The sequence below is a fragment of the Perca flavescens genome, chromosome 21, assembly GCF_004354835.1.
Source record: "Perca flavescens isolate YP-PL-M2 chromosome 21, PFLA_1.0, whole genome shotgun sequence".
Taxonomy (NCBI): Eukaryota; Metazoa; Chordata; class Actinopteri; order Perciformes; family Percidae; genus Perca; species Perca flavescens.
In genome coordinates this window covers 499,115-513,249 of record NC_041351.1, presented here as the reverse complement: position 1 = coordinate 513,249, position 14,135 = coordinate 499,115, and the positions used below count along the sequence as shown (strand labels likewise).

General features: G+C 43.8%; 1 protein-coding gene across 1 annotated transcript in view; it reads left to right on the top strand.

Annotated features, from left to right (window-relative positions):
- Positions 1 to 3,697: 3,697 nt before the first annotated feature.
- tcerg1l (transcription elongation regulator 1 like) overlaps positions 3,698 to 14,135 on the top strand; it is a 43,766-nt gene continuing 33,328 nt past the window's right edge. Inside the window, exons 1-5 of the mRNA XM_028568473.1 lie at positions 3,698 to 3,941; positions 4,201 to 4,294; positions 7,030 to 7,142; positions 10,955 to 11,145; positions 13,446 to 13,541. Of these exons, the coding sequence (XP_028424274.1) occupies positions 3,698 to 3,941; positions 4,201 to 4,294; positions 7,030 to 7,142; positions 10,955 to 11,145; positions 13,446 to 13,541 (738 nt within the window). The remainder of the gene's footprint in view (positions 3,942 to 4,200; positions 4,295 to 7,029; positions 7,143 to 10,954; positions 11,146 to 13,445; positions 13,542 to 14,135) is intronic.

The window sequence follows — 14,135 nt, the reverse complement described above, 5'->3', positions numbered from 1 at the left end:
CACAAACAGAAACTGTCTCTTTCATTCTAAAAAAACACAAAGTATCTGCTCTGACAATTATTTCACCTCACTGGCTGATTTCTTTCTGGTTGGATGGTAAATTATTCTGGAGGGCTGAATTAGTCGATGTTTCTGTGTTCACAGCCAAGAACGTTGTATTGAAGAGTCTAATTCCAGTAGAGTGCTCTGCGGCTGTTTGGTTAACGAAGCATCAAGATCATTAATGAGAGAGAGAGAGAATTGATCTAACAAAGAAAGCAGCTAAAAAAATGAAAGAACCAACATAAAAACAGTCAGCAACACCTGTTGATAAGACCTGACCTGTTCCCTGCACTGGACCCTCGTGATGATTTTGACTCAGAGATTTGGTCCTTGGACGATACCAAAAACATGAAGGTTTCCCCGGCAGGCACACTGATGGTCATCACCTCAGTTATGCTCTGAGTCTGTATGCAGACTCATCACCATCACAAAGGAAAGAAATCTGCAGATTTAGCTAACTAAATGTATTTCCAACTATTTTATTTAATTAATTAGTTTCATTGTTATTGCTGAATAATAGCCTACACAATCATTCAGTTCTTACCGTTCATCTGTTCCACAGCAGAGAAACGGCTGAATAAATAAGATGAATTCCAGGTCAAACCAAAGAAAGTCTTGCTATTTTCATTCACTAAAAACATAACGAGACACAAATATCACAAAAGTTGTCTAAGGTTTGCAGGAGAGTTACTATAAGTCATGAACCTTAATGTTATTGTATGCAGGGAATGGTGGACCCAAATGCAGAGAGCAGGCGGACGTTTCGTTGTTTGACGATTTATTAACAGAAAAACCAGGGCAAATACAAAAATGATCAAAAAATGTGAAAAAAACAAACAAGCAACCAGAATGAAAAACAAAAGAACAGGATATCAAAAAACAGGAACACAGAGACCGCAGGGAAGATTCAACACACAGACATACTGACTGACACACACTAACAGACACAAAATTATCTGACAACAGACAAAGGGAATGCAGAGACTAAATACACAGGGTAAATGAGAAAACAAGGAACAGGTGACACTAGGGCTGGGGAACAGGTGCAACACATTAAGACTGGGCAAAGTAATCAAAAAGGCGGGAAAACACCGGAAGTAGAACTAGACAAGACATAAAACCAGACTACCAAAATAAAACAGGAAATAGAAATATATACAATCAATAGGAAAATACAGGAAACAAACATACAGGGCACAGAAAACTGCACAATCACAACACTTAAAACATTTAATTTGCTTCACTTCCTGTGGAGTCAATAAGCAGTTATACGGACAGCCCTACTTTGTGGTTCGAGGGGGTATTAGTCTTAAATCCTAAAATCCTGTCAACAGGATTCAAGCATTCTGCTGTCACCTACTGTCTACAGTTTTCAGTACAGCCCACAGCCCCAACAAACATTGATTTACATAATTAAACAGTGAAGTGTTTGCGAACAGAATCGAGAGCTTTTGTTACAGTGATGATGAAAAACATGAATCTGCTGAGGCCGACAGATCAAACACTCAGCGTTTGTTCTCTGACATCATACAAACAAACATGTGAGCAGAAAATATGCAAGGCACTCGTCTTTAGAAAAAAGGTAAATGCCTTTACTACACGTGGCTCATTCTCACTAGAAAAAGATGAAAAACATAAATTCAATGCATTTTAGCATCCACCCTTCTTCAGGAAGTCTCAGTAAAGGAGTGAGCTGAAACAATATAATGTACCAGATGTGAGCCTATCCAGTCTCACGGCAGTGATTCTTGTCTTTATTGTTGTCCTCAAATACAACGTTAGACAAAAACATCAATATTACGTATTATGTATTTGTATCTTCCTATCCACTGAGCTGTAATTACTATATAACTTAGAGAGTATTCCGCTGAACATTTCCCGGACTGCTGTAAGACTGGGTTGTGTGAGCAGATCAGCAGGTCCAGACATTTAGAAATCAACATCAACCAATCTAAAACCGTGTTTACTTAGCCTATCACAAATAATGAATGTGGTTAGCAGGTAGCAACATCCCCAAGAGTCAAAGGGAAGGTCTCCCTTTGACGCTAGACAAAGAAAAAACAAATAAACTCAAACATCTAGAAGATTCAGAGCAAACAGCCACAGGAAATTACAACTGAACATGACATCAACATCAGCTGAGGTCAGTCTCACTCTCAGTCCGGTACTATTAGCACGGTTTCCTGTCTGACTCTCATCCAGAGACTGTCTGTTTCCTCTCCTCTGATCCAGAATCTGTTTCCTCTGATCCAGATTCAGGTTGTCCTGGTCTAACAGCAGTCCTATCTGCCAGGATGATCGGAGATATTTTTGGGACACATCACCACGGTAACCACTGGTGATACTACAGCCTGTTGGAGACAGTTGTGTTTCCATGGTGACACTAAAGGAGAGAAGGAGGAGGCTAATTGTGTTTTAGGAAACACTTTAACCAATCACAGCTGGCTGACAGGTTGAGAGGGGATGGGGGGGATAATAGAAGAAAATAGGAGGTTAGAAAATGTTTCATGTAATTGCTTAGCCTCTCTCTCTCTCTCCCCCTCTCTGTCTCTTTCTCTCTATTATACTTTACTCTCCGTCTCCAGACTGAAACAATTCAATTTCACCCCTCACTAACACCAACCGTGTGTGTGTGTGTGTCTGTGTGTGTGTGTTGGCGTGCGTGCGACCAGCAGTCATTTAAAACAAGGAAAAACTGACAGAGAGAGAGAGAAATGAAAGTAAATGCTAAAAGATTCCTACAGTCTTGAATCCCTTTCAGAAACATTCTGTTTGAACATGTTGATGAAAAACCTTCCAGTCATGTTGAGCTAACTTTAACTGTTCATGTGTAAGAGAGTCAGCTGTCAGACATTTACACAAACTGGTGAGTATTTTACATTTAATAAAGAAAATCTGCACAGGAACTTTAAGATCATCTCCTGAACAGTCTTCCTGCCACTGCCGGTCACCACGTGTCTCTCATGTGTTTGTGCTGAGTATCTTTACTTCTTCTTACCTGCCTTCCTGTCTGTGACTCATGTCTGCTCTTCATCTTTATGCTCCTGATTCCTCCTCACTGATAGGCCGCCTGGGACTGACTTCTGCTCTGAATAAAAAAATGCAATTTCACTTTATCTGTCCAGTCGTCTGGGTTCAGGGATTTTACCGTATGATCTGGCCTGAATGGACTCTGCAACTCAAAGCCCAATCAAACGTCATGCACAGACATGAGTGAATGTGTATGTTGTATTGAAATGTCTTGCTTTTTTTTTTGTCCAATCCTACCGAGGATCCTCTCGAAAATGAGATGCCACATCTCCTCTTACCTCCTCTCTGGGTCTATACCTCCTAAATGACACCTGTGCTCTCCCTCTGACCGATCCAGATCTCATACAACTATTCTCTAATGATTTTTTCTTCATTAAAAAAAGCTTCAGCATTCAGAGTACTGTGATCAAAATGAGATTCCCCCTTCCACTCCACTAAATAATAATTTAGTGCCTTATATAGTGCCTTTCACGAAACCGAAGAGCACTTTACAGAATTTACTGAACATACAGCACACAGTTCCAGAGGGTCAGGGATGCAATACTAAAGGATCTGTCTTCAAAGGTATGGAGTCTGGTGTGGGGAAAGGAGAGCAGGTCAGCATCTGACGGGGTGGGGTGTATGGATGGAGGAGGTCACAGAAGTACTCTGGAGACAGGGCATGGAGGGATTTGTAGGTGAGGATGATTTTATATTTGATGTGGGACTTGATTGGGAGCCAGTGAAGGTGGATGAGGGTTGGGGTGATGTGCTGCCAACTGTTGGTGTGGGTGAGGACCCTGGCAGCAGAGTTTTGAACATACTGGAGCCTGTCTATGGTTTTTCTGTGGACCACGAACAGGACTCAATTGCAGTAGTCAAAGTGGGAGGTAAGAAAAGCTTGAATTAGGGTTTGTGCCACGGAGTCAGAGAGTGATGGCCGGAGTCCGGAGAAGTTTTTGAGGTGATAAAACGTGGATTTGGTGTGATGCCAGAGAGAGTGAAGTTCATGATTACAGCAAGGTAGCGGACCTCAGACAATGGGCAGATGGATGAGATCTCCAAACCTTCTGGAGCAGCGCCTTGGGAGCCACAACCAAGAGCTCTGTTGTACTACTGTTTAGTCTGAGTAGGTTGATTCACATCCAGGCTTTCATATTATGCAGACAATTGACCAGGAAGAGGGATGGGGCTGTGTGGATGGCCTGGTGCTGATATCTTCAGCCTTGAGCTCCTCCAGAAGGTGAGACCATTGTCTCCGAGGTTGATATTGGAAACACTAACTTTCTAGTCAAGATTAGGCAAGGGTCTGAAGGGTATCAGTATCCTGTTATTCTATTCGGTCTCACCCCATCTGTCTTCAAGGCCTCAGTCAATGACATCCTCATGACTGGCTGTACTAATTTATCTACATCGATAACATACTGTTTTTTAAGAACGAGCAGCATCATATCCAGCATGTAACAGCTGTTGCACAGTTAGCATCCAGAACAGAAGGTGTGGCTCCCTGCCAGCAAAATCACACTTTGGGAGGAATCCAACAAGCTGGAGCCTTTTTCTTTTTCAGTATTCTCCAAGATCGTGAATCTGAGAGCAGAGCACCTCAGACCCAGCAGAACCACACAGTTTCATCTTCCACAACAAGTCAAAGTGAGGGAAAGTCTGGTTTAAATCACAGGTCTGGTTTTATGGAGAAATTCAGTAGCAGCTTGACTTCTGGATGCATGAAGGTTCAGATTTGTAATTGTTCAGTGTCATCCCAACTTTGACGGTCTGTGCATTTTCCCAAATGCATATATCTCTTAACAAAGCTGTCAAGTTTGTTATGCCAAAATTTTAGATGCTCACCTAAAACATAGTTGAGTCTATCTCTCCCTCTGGATATACAAAAGTGTGTCAGGTACCCTGTTTCCACCAACAGGTGACAGTCCTGGAACAAAACATACCCTCATCATGCATCTGCCTACACTCTGATTCTTTAGAGAAACAAACATGTTCATATATGAACACAGGGCAGGCTGGGTAATTAGAGACTGGCCGAATATTCTCATCCACTGACCTCTGACCTATACAAGTCCTAATGTCTAAGTTTCCCCTTAGTCTCGTCCTACAACAACATGGTGTTTCTGGAAATTCCACCACTGTCTAGTTTTCATCACATGTCTAGTTTACATCACAGTCTAGTTTACATCACAGTCTAGTTTACATCACAGTCTAGTTTATATTGCATATCTAGTTTTCATCAGAGTCTAGTTTTCATCAGAGTCTAGTTTAGATCACAGTCTAGTTTAGATCACAGTCTGGTTTTCATCACAGTCTGGTTTTCATCACAGGTCTTCATCACCGGTCTGTTTTTTGATAACAGGTCTAGTTTTGACTTGTCTCTGTTCAGGATAAGCTGGCTCAGTTACTTTCATTCTACCTTCAAAACCAGTGCTCTTATTTGGAAAGGTTCTGATAGTATAAAAAGAAACAGCCAATAACAGCGCTCCTGTGTTCAGTGGCGTCTGGATGTTAACTGTAGTGGATTTTTTTATGAATGTAAAATCCTCACATTTGCATTTACACCTCGGGGATTAGCAGTTATACATAAAACATGTGTTAAATGTTCTCTGATATCCGCTGGTGATTTGAATTAATTAAATCAGAAGCAAAGCTTCACTCAGCTGCCAACTGGGGCAAATTATTATTCATCTTCTGAAGGCCTCCCAGTCATTAGTTTTGATTTACAGTCAATGTACTCCAACCACCTTTCTGCTGAATCTGTATACACACTCAGAATCACAGAGGGACTGAGATCAATGTTAGCAATACAAACAAAATAATTCATATTTTATTCATATAATCACATGTTCAGATCTCAGACTAGATTTATTTGACCCAAGGGGAGCAGTCAGAGAAAAATCTTTCTTCAATGTCCTACATGTTGTGTTCACTCTCAAAGATCTACATGCAGGATTTCTATTCATCATTAGAAACCTGCAGGAGAGGAGAGGGATGGAGCTTCTTTTCTCGTTACAGCTCTGCTGTCCAATCACAGCTGAAGTTTGGATTATAAAGTAGAAGAGGCTAGTCTCCTGTGTTTGTCTAAAAGGTCGACGAGTCAACAGTTAATCACGCAATCCATCGTGTCAATATTAGATCAGTGTGTGTTTGCACAGATTATAGACGAGCTTCACAACTCTGAAACAATTACTGGTGTGTGGTAACACACACACACACACACACACACCCCTTCCTCATCACGACAAAAGACAGAGGCGGCAACACGGCTGATAAACCGTGTGTGTTTTTATTGATGACTCAGGACAAGCACACACAAACACAAACAGAATATATAGTTGTTATTATCTCACTAATGTGTTCAAACACACACACACACACACACACACACACACACACAAACACACACACACAAACGCACACTTAATGGGGAGGCGGCTCTTTGATCTGAGAGCAGCTCCATTTGCCGAGAGACAGAGAGACAGAAGCAGAGAGAGAGAGAGAGGGAGACAGAGAGAAAAAGAGAGACGGAGAGAGACAGAAACAGAGAGAGACAGAAAGAGAGAGACAGAGAGAGAAACAAAGAGAAACAGAGAAACAGCTAGACAGAGAGAGAGAGAGGGAGGGAGAGAGAGAGAGAGAAACCGAGAGACAGAGAGAGAAACAAAGAGAAACAGAGAAACAGAGAGAGAGAGAGGGAGGGAGAGAGAGAGAGAGAGAGAGAGAGAGAGAGAGAGAGAAACCGAGAGACAGAGAGGAACTCAGCTCTGCTGAAAGCAGACTCCGGTATTTTTCTACCTAAAGGCGTCGCAGCCGCTGCCGTGACTCCATCTGTCTGTTAGAACCGGGAGACTCTCCGTCTGTCTCTCTGTCTGTCTGCTGTCTGTCTGTCTCTCTGTCTGCTGTCTGTTGGCATGTGAATGCCTCTGTCACTTCTTGATGCTTCCGGTGTGTTTCTACTTTCACCTTCCCCAGATGGGAGGGTGATCTGCGGACCTCGGTGAAGAGCCGACGTTCAGGACGTGACTGGACCGCAGAGGAGGAGCAGCTCACTGGGACAGAAGCTGGGAGACTACGCAGGTCCGTAGGTGACACATGTACCATCATTTAACCTGTCAGTTAACCCGTCACTTAACCTGGGATATCTTCACTAAGCTACAGACATCAGCACTGACACTGACAGCCAAACTACAAGTACAAGAAGTAATGTGGTATTAGTTATTATTTGATCCTGCATGTTCGTATTTATTCATCCGTATCAAACATATATAACCCTTTGACAGCCATGGATCAGTCTATTTATTTATTTCATGGTTGATTGATTAAATGATTGTTAGATTGATGTAAAAGAAAAGAAAAATCTGACCAGACGTAGACGTCTTGACCACCAGGACATCCTGACATGTTTATAATAGTTTACAAGTTTGTTGGTTAAAATACAACAATAAGTTTAAAACTGAATTCCTGAAGCACTGATTTAAAAGATATTATTTACTTTTCAAGTCTTTGGTGGTTTGGCTAGGGTCACCAGTAACCCTAACCCTATTCTCATGATATTGTACGAAACTAATCTCACCGCCGCTGGTCATGTGATGATGTTTTTGGCAGTTGTTACAGTTACATTTAACCAACAAATGGTGAGCATTATGTGATGACAGTTTAGACACCAAAACAACTACTTACAATTAGAAAAAATATGAGGGTTTGAATTAAAACCCTCCCGGGACAAGAACACCTGTGTTGTATACACACACACACACACACACACACACACACACAAAATAAGAGGACCCGGAAAATCTACCAAGACATCATTTTTCACCATGGTTGATTCACTTCCGGTTATACAATTTATAACAAGTGACAAGTGGTCTCATCAGCCTAAACTTTAGTTTTATTTCTTGTTCTTCTTAAATGTGATTATTTTGCATTTTGGAAACACAAAATAAATTAAGACGGACAGCAGATTATTTTCTTCATGAGGTTGTGTTGAACTTTATCCATTTCTTTCTGTAAGCAGTTGTAGTTAGTTGTAATTTTTTTATAACTCAGACCGATGAGTCAGCTCTGCTTTGGGTAAAACTGTATTTTTAATAGAATTTATTTTTGATTTCCAAATATCTGCTGGCTTTTTAGCTCTACACTTCAATCCACCTTGAATTTAATCTTTGATCAGCTCTTCATGTTACTTTCAGCGGTTGTACATTCTGCTGAGCTTTAATATTAAAATTAGTTTAGACAGATGTTTTAGTTATGTTTTACGGCTGTTATCTCCGTCAAACATTTCCATGCAGACAAGCAACAGAGGGCTCCATCACTCACAGACGTTGCTGTTATGCTTAGGATTGTTGGTAGTGTAATATTTTCCTTAAGATCGAATAAAACCTGTTGTTGGATCCAGCTCAATTTCGTACATACTTGTGTCTTCTACAGGACCAAAAACCTTCGTTAGCTCAGGGTTCGTCTACCTTGGATAGTTTAGACTTCATGGCTGATAATCTAAATCCTTATGGAGAAAATTTACGGGGTTTTACTTCCAGAACCATCTCTCGTCTTTATACCCTCCCATCCCCCGTCACAGCAGGAGGCCGTCTCTGGCGGATCTGTGCAGTGCATACTGGGTAATTCATCTGAAACTAACTGGAAACCATTTCACTGAATCTCATCACCCTTATCTGATAGCTCCTCGACTCCTCGGTTCTCGGCAGAACCGGAAGTGATTCTGTCCCTCCTCAGCGTCTCTCCTCCGATGATTTCCTCGGTGGGAGGGACTAAGGGCGCTGTCACACTAACACGATAATCAGCCGTCTGGTGAGGTCTGTGACTCGAGTCTGTTCAATGTGTCCCGTGCCGTTGTCAGTCTGGGGGGCTGTCGGCGTTCATTTTGGCCGACCTGACATGTTCAGTCAGAGGCAGGGCAGTCGGGACTCACCCGGAAATGGGGAGCAGGATGAGGTGACTACAGTCTCTCAAAATCTGATGAAAATCTTTTAAACTGACCTTTGTTGATCTGAAATGAAGACGGATTCAGCATCTGCACGGCCTATTTCTCTCTTCACATGTTTTCAGAAAAATGTTTCAGTGAACTATTTTAGTACAATATGAGATCGGATTCTGAATGAGCCGCCATGACAGTTTGGCTTTGAATTTCCCGAGAAAACAAACACACGTGACGCGTTCGTCCAATCAGCTGCCGGTTTTAATTTTTTGGGCGACAATACAGATTAGCGCCACCTGCTGTTATGAAGACGTATTACGTCTCATCTCTTAGGTGTTCTGAGGAACTTTTTGGACCAACTCGGGGAGACTGATCAGTCCGACTGGCTTTTCTGCCGATGGTCGGCCGTCTGGTCGGCCATATGGTCGGTGTGTCTGGTCGGGGTGTCTGGTTGGTGTGTCTGGTCGGTGTGTCTGGTCGGTGTGTCTGGTCGGTGTGTCTGGTTAGGGTGTCTGGTTGGTGTGTGGTCGGTGTGTCTGGTCGGTGTGTCTGGTCGGTGTGTCTGGTCGGTGGGTCTGGTCGGTGTGTCTGGTTAGGGTGTCTGGTTGGTGTGTGGTCGGTGTGTCTGGTCGGTGGGTCTGGTCGGTGGGTCTGGTCGGTGTGTCTTGTTGGTGTGTCTGGTTGGTGTGTCTGGTTGGTGTGTCTGTTAGGTGTGTCTGGTCGGTGGGTCTGATTGATGTGTCTGGTTGGTGTGTGGTTGGTGGGTCTGGTCGGTGGGTCTGGTCGGTGGGTCTGGTTGTTGTCTGGTCGGTGTGTCTGGTTGGGTGGTCTGGTTGGTGGGTCTGGTCGGTGTGTCTGATTGGTGGGTCTGGTTGTTGTGTCTGGTTGGTGTGTCTGGTTGATGTGTCTGGTTGGTGTGTCTGGTCGGTGTGTCTGTTAGGTGTGTCTGGTCGGTGTGTCTGGTCGGTGTGTCTGGTCAGGGGGTCTGGTCGGGGGTCTGGTTGGTGTCTGGTCAGTGTGTCTGGTAGGTGTGTCTGGTTGGTGTCTGGTTGGTGTGTCTGGTTGGTGTCTGGTTGGTGGGTCTGGTTGGTGTGTCTGGTTGGTGTGTCTGGTCGGTGTGTCTGATTGGTGGGTCTGGTTGGTGTGTGGTCGGTGGGTCTGGTCGGTGGGTCTGGTCGGTGGGTCTGGTCGGTGTGTCTGGTTGGTGTGTCTGGTTGGTGTCTGGTCGGTGTGTCTGGTTGGTGTATCTGGTTGGTGTCTGGTCGGTGTGTCTGGTTGGGTGGTCTGGTTGGTGGGTCTGGTCGGTGTGTCTGATTGGTGGGTCTGGTTGGTGTGTGGTCGGTGGGTCTGGTCGGTGGGTCTGGTTGGTGTCTGGTCGGTGTGTCTGGTTGGGTGGTCTGGTCGGTGTGTCTGTTAGGTGTGTCTGGTTGGTGTGTCTGGTCGGTGGGTCTGGTCGGGGGGTCTGGTTGGTGTCTGGTCAGTGTGTCTGGTCGGTGTGTCTGGTCGGTGTCTGGTTGGTGTGTCTGGTTGGTGTCTGGTTGGGTGGTCTGGTTGGTGGGTCTGGTTGGTGTTCTGGTTGGTGTGTCTGCTCGGTGTGTCTGATTGGTGGGTCTGGTTGGTGTGTGGTCGGTGGGTCTGGTCGGTGTGTCTGATTGGTGGGTCTGGTTGGTGTGTGGTCGGTGGGTCTGGTCGGTGTGTCTGGTTGGTGGGTCTGGTTGGTGTCTGGTCGGTGTGTCTGGTTGGTGTGTCTGGTTGGTGTCTGGTCGGTGTGTCTGGTTGGGTGGTCTGGTTGGTGGGTCTGGTTGGTGTGTCTGGTTGGTGGTCTGGTGGGTGTGTCTGTTCGGTGTGTAACTGCTATAAGATGTAAGGAAAGGAGGCTAGTGGAGGACTCGAGGAGGCAATTTAAGTGACACGAGAAGCAGCGCTGATGTTTTTAATCTGATCAATTTTTCTCTCTGATAGGAAGTGATGTCATCATGATGCTGCCGGTCTCCAGGTTCAAAGGTCAGCCGGTTGGCATGGTAACCACCACCCCAGCCCCCTGGCTGTCCTTCAGCTGTGACCCCACCCCCCATTGGCTCTGGTTGGCCACGCCCCCTCTGCTGTTCTACCAACCAGCTGTTTTCGTACCTGAACACACACACCTCATACAGGTAACACACACACACACACACCTAATAAAGGTAACACACACAGACACCTGATACAGGTAACACACACACACCTACTAAAGGTAACACACACACACACACCCCTCATACAGGTAACACATACACACCTCATACTGGTAACACATACACACCCACCTCATACAGGTAACACACACAGACACACCTTATACAGCTAACACACACACACCTAATAAAGGTAACACACACCTGATACAGATAACACACACGCACCTCATACAGGTAACACACACACCTAATAAAGGTAACACTCACACCTGATACAGGTAACACACACACACCTAATAAAGGTAACACACACAGACACACTTGATACAGGTAAAAGACAAACACACACCTGGTACAGGTAACAGACAAACACAGACCTGATACAGGTAATACACACACCTCATACAGGTAACACACACACCTCATACAGGTAACACACACACCTAACCACCTGAATACCATGTGTGTATAAAAGGTACTGTAGGTAAAATTGTGTATAAATTATGTGTGTGTATTAAAGGTACTGTAGGTAGGATTGTGTATAAATTATGTGTGTGTATTAAAGGTACTGTAGGTAGGATTGTGTATAAAGTATGTGTGTGTATTAAAGGTCCTGTAGGTAGGATTGTGAAGATCCAGGATTTAGCCAAAAATGTTTAACATCGACAACTTCTCAGTCCCTCCCCCCTTTCTGCTAAAGTCCAAAACCCCTCCCCCCACAAGGGAGAATGAATGTGGGTGCATGAGCAGTGATTTACACGCAGTTACATACACCCCCTGGACCTGATTGGTGCATCTGAACAGGGAGAACTCCAGGCTGTAGGTGAATTTTATTTTTAAATGAGCTGCTTCATGTAGTTCTACTGGACCATAGGGTTAGTTTCAGCAGATATGACAGAAAGTTAGTTTTATAAGTCTTACCTACTGCGGCATTAATTGGTCCATCTGGTTTGCGAGGAATCTCGTGTTGGTGAGAAAGATACTAGGAAGCGGCAGTTTGTTTGTCCGCCTCCTTAGCCTCACCTGCACACCGGCCTGGCAGCCTCTCTTTATCCTCCTGTCCCTGCATCACCTCCGTCTCCTACCTGCGGGGACTGTAAGCCATGGCGAGCTCGGGAGCCTGGCCATTTCCACCGGATGTTGTGAGAGCTGAGAAACTCGTCTGTAACCATACACCCACATGTGTAACCCAATTTTTAGTAGATCAAGCTTGCTGGAGATGCTGTTCATCGAGCAGAATGTAATCAGGACAGAGTAACAACATGGACACAAACAGCCAAACCAAACACCAAAAAGGAGAGGACTGAACCGCTGCGTCCATGTGGGCCGCCATGTTGCCTCTGTAGTCTCTGGCTGCGGCCTAACTGTGGCTCTCATCCTGCCTGAAGTCTCTTAGCGAGTAAGGGGGAACGGACCAAAGTGCTGTAGATTAGGCTGCTACACATCCAGCTAATGTTCATGGCAAATTTAATTGTGGGTTAGCCCAGCGCTGTCAATCATATTGAACATAACTTCATGAGCGTGTTGAATGGTTATAAAGTTAGGGTTTAGCCACCGAGCAGTAGCGTTAGACACTCGTAGCACAACATTTTGAACTGCTCTCAGTCTTCCTCTGCACATTGCACATCATTAAATCATGACCGTTCTGAAGAATCTCAAGACTGTGTCATGTTTCATCTTGTCATGTTTCATCTTGTCTCTTCATGATAAAATCTCTTAAACTGTCTAAACGGTTTGAATGGAAGCTGTTAGTTTAAAGTTAAAGCCGTCGATAGATCAGTGTTGTTGCATCAGTCTGTTTCTGTGATAAAATCTGTGAATGGTTTCAAGTTCACCAGTTAAAACAACGATTATTTCAATTGCCTAATGTGAAGTGGCTCCTCTGCAGTCTGGAGATAAGATGAAACTTTAATGATCCCTGAGGGCAAAGAGAATAATTGTCTGTTAATTATTGGTGGCGTGGTAATTATCTCTTACAGCTCTTCTTCAGTGGCAGAGTTTAACATCTTATAAGCAGACTTTAAGTTTCTGAACAAAGAAAACTGATAAACTCTGACAGCTTTAAAGAGAAGGTACACACTGAGCTGAAACCTTGACGACAGATTGTTTTTAAAAGTGTGAACATTTAGAACATGTCCTACTGATTATCTCTGTTCCATCAGTTCCTTATGTTCTTCTGGTTCTTTACGTGACTGGAAAGGTCTCGTGGTTCTCAGATTCTGAGCAGATGATTCACAGAGGAGATAAAAAAGTTAAAAGTGTTCTTGTCATTTCAGTGGGAACGTCCAGCTGTTGAAGTGGTTCCTCTCGTTCCTTCGTTTTATCGCTCTTCACATCTTCATCCTCTTCATCTTCTTCATCCTCTCCCCACGGTAAATATAGGATTAGTTTTGTGACTTTAATTCCAAGCAAGACTTCTCAAGTATCAAACAAAATCGCTAACTCAAGCAAAACAGTTGTCACCTCAAAGGTAAAAGTTAAAACTTGCAAACAAAACATTTGTGTAGTCGTAAACTATTGGTCTTTCATTCATTTGATAATATGTCCTTTTGTTTACAGTTTGCTTCTCAATGATCAGTCTCAATTTACATAGTACAACTTAACCAATACCCTAGCATAGTGTATTATCAGTCCAATAGCAACTACAAAAATTTGTAGTTAGCTGGATAATAATTTGTATATAGCTATGTTACTGACCTACCTGGGACAGCATCGTAGCTCTGCTCGGGTCCTGCACGTCCCACAATGTTTCATTGTTCTAGAGAGAGAAGACGATCATTAATACAGCTCCATTGAGGAAGGCCTCACTAAGCATACATGATTCCCATGGCAAATTAGCTCAGTAACATAGCTACAGTAAGCCTACGTTACTTGGCTAGCATTTGTTTTAGATAACGTTAGCAGTTAGATAACGTTAGCAGTTAGCTAACGTTAAATGATAACTTACATAGCTTTACTAGCTAGCT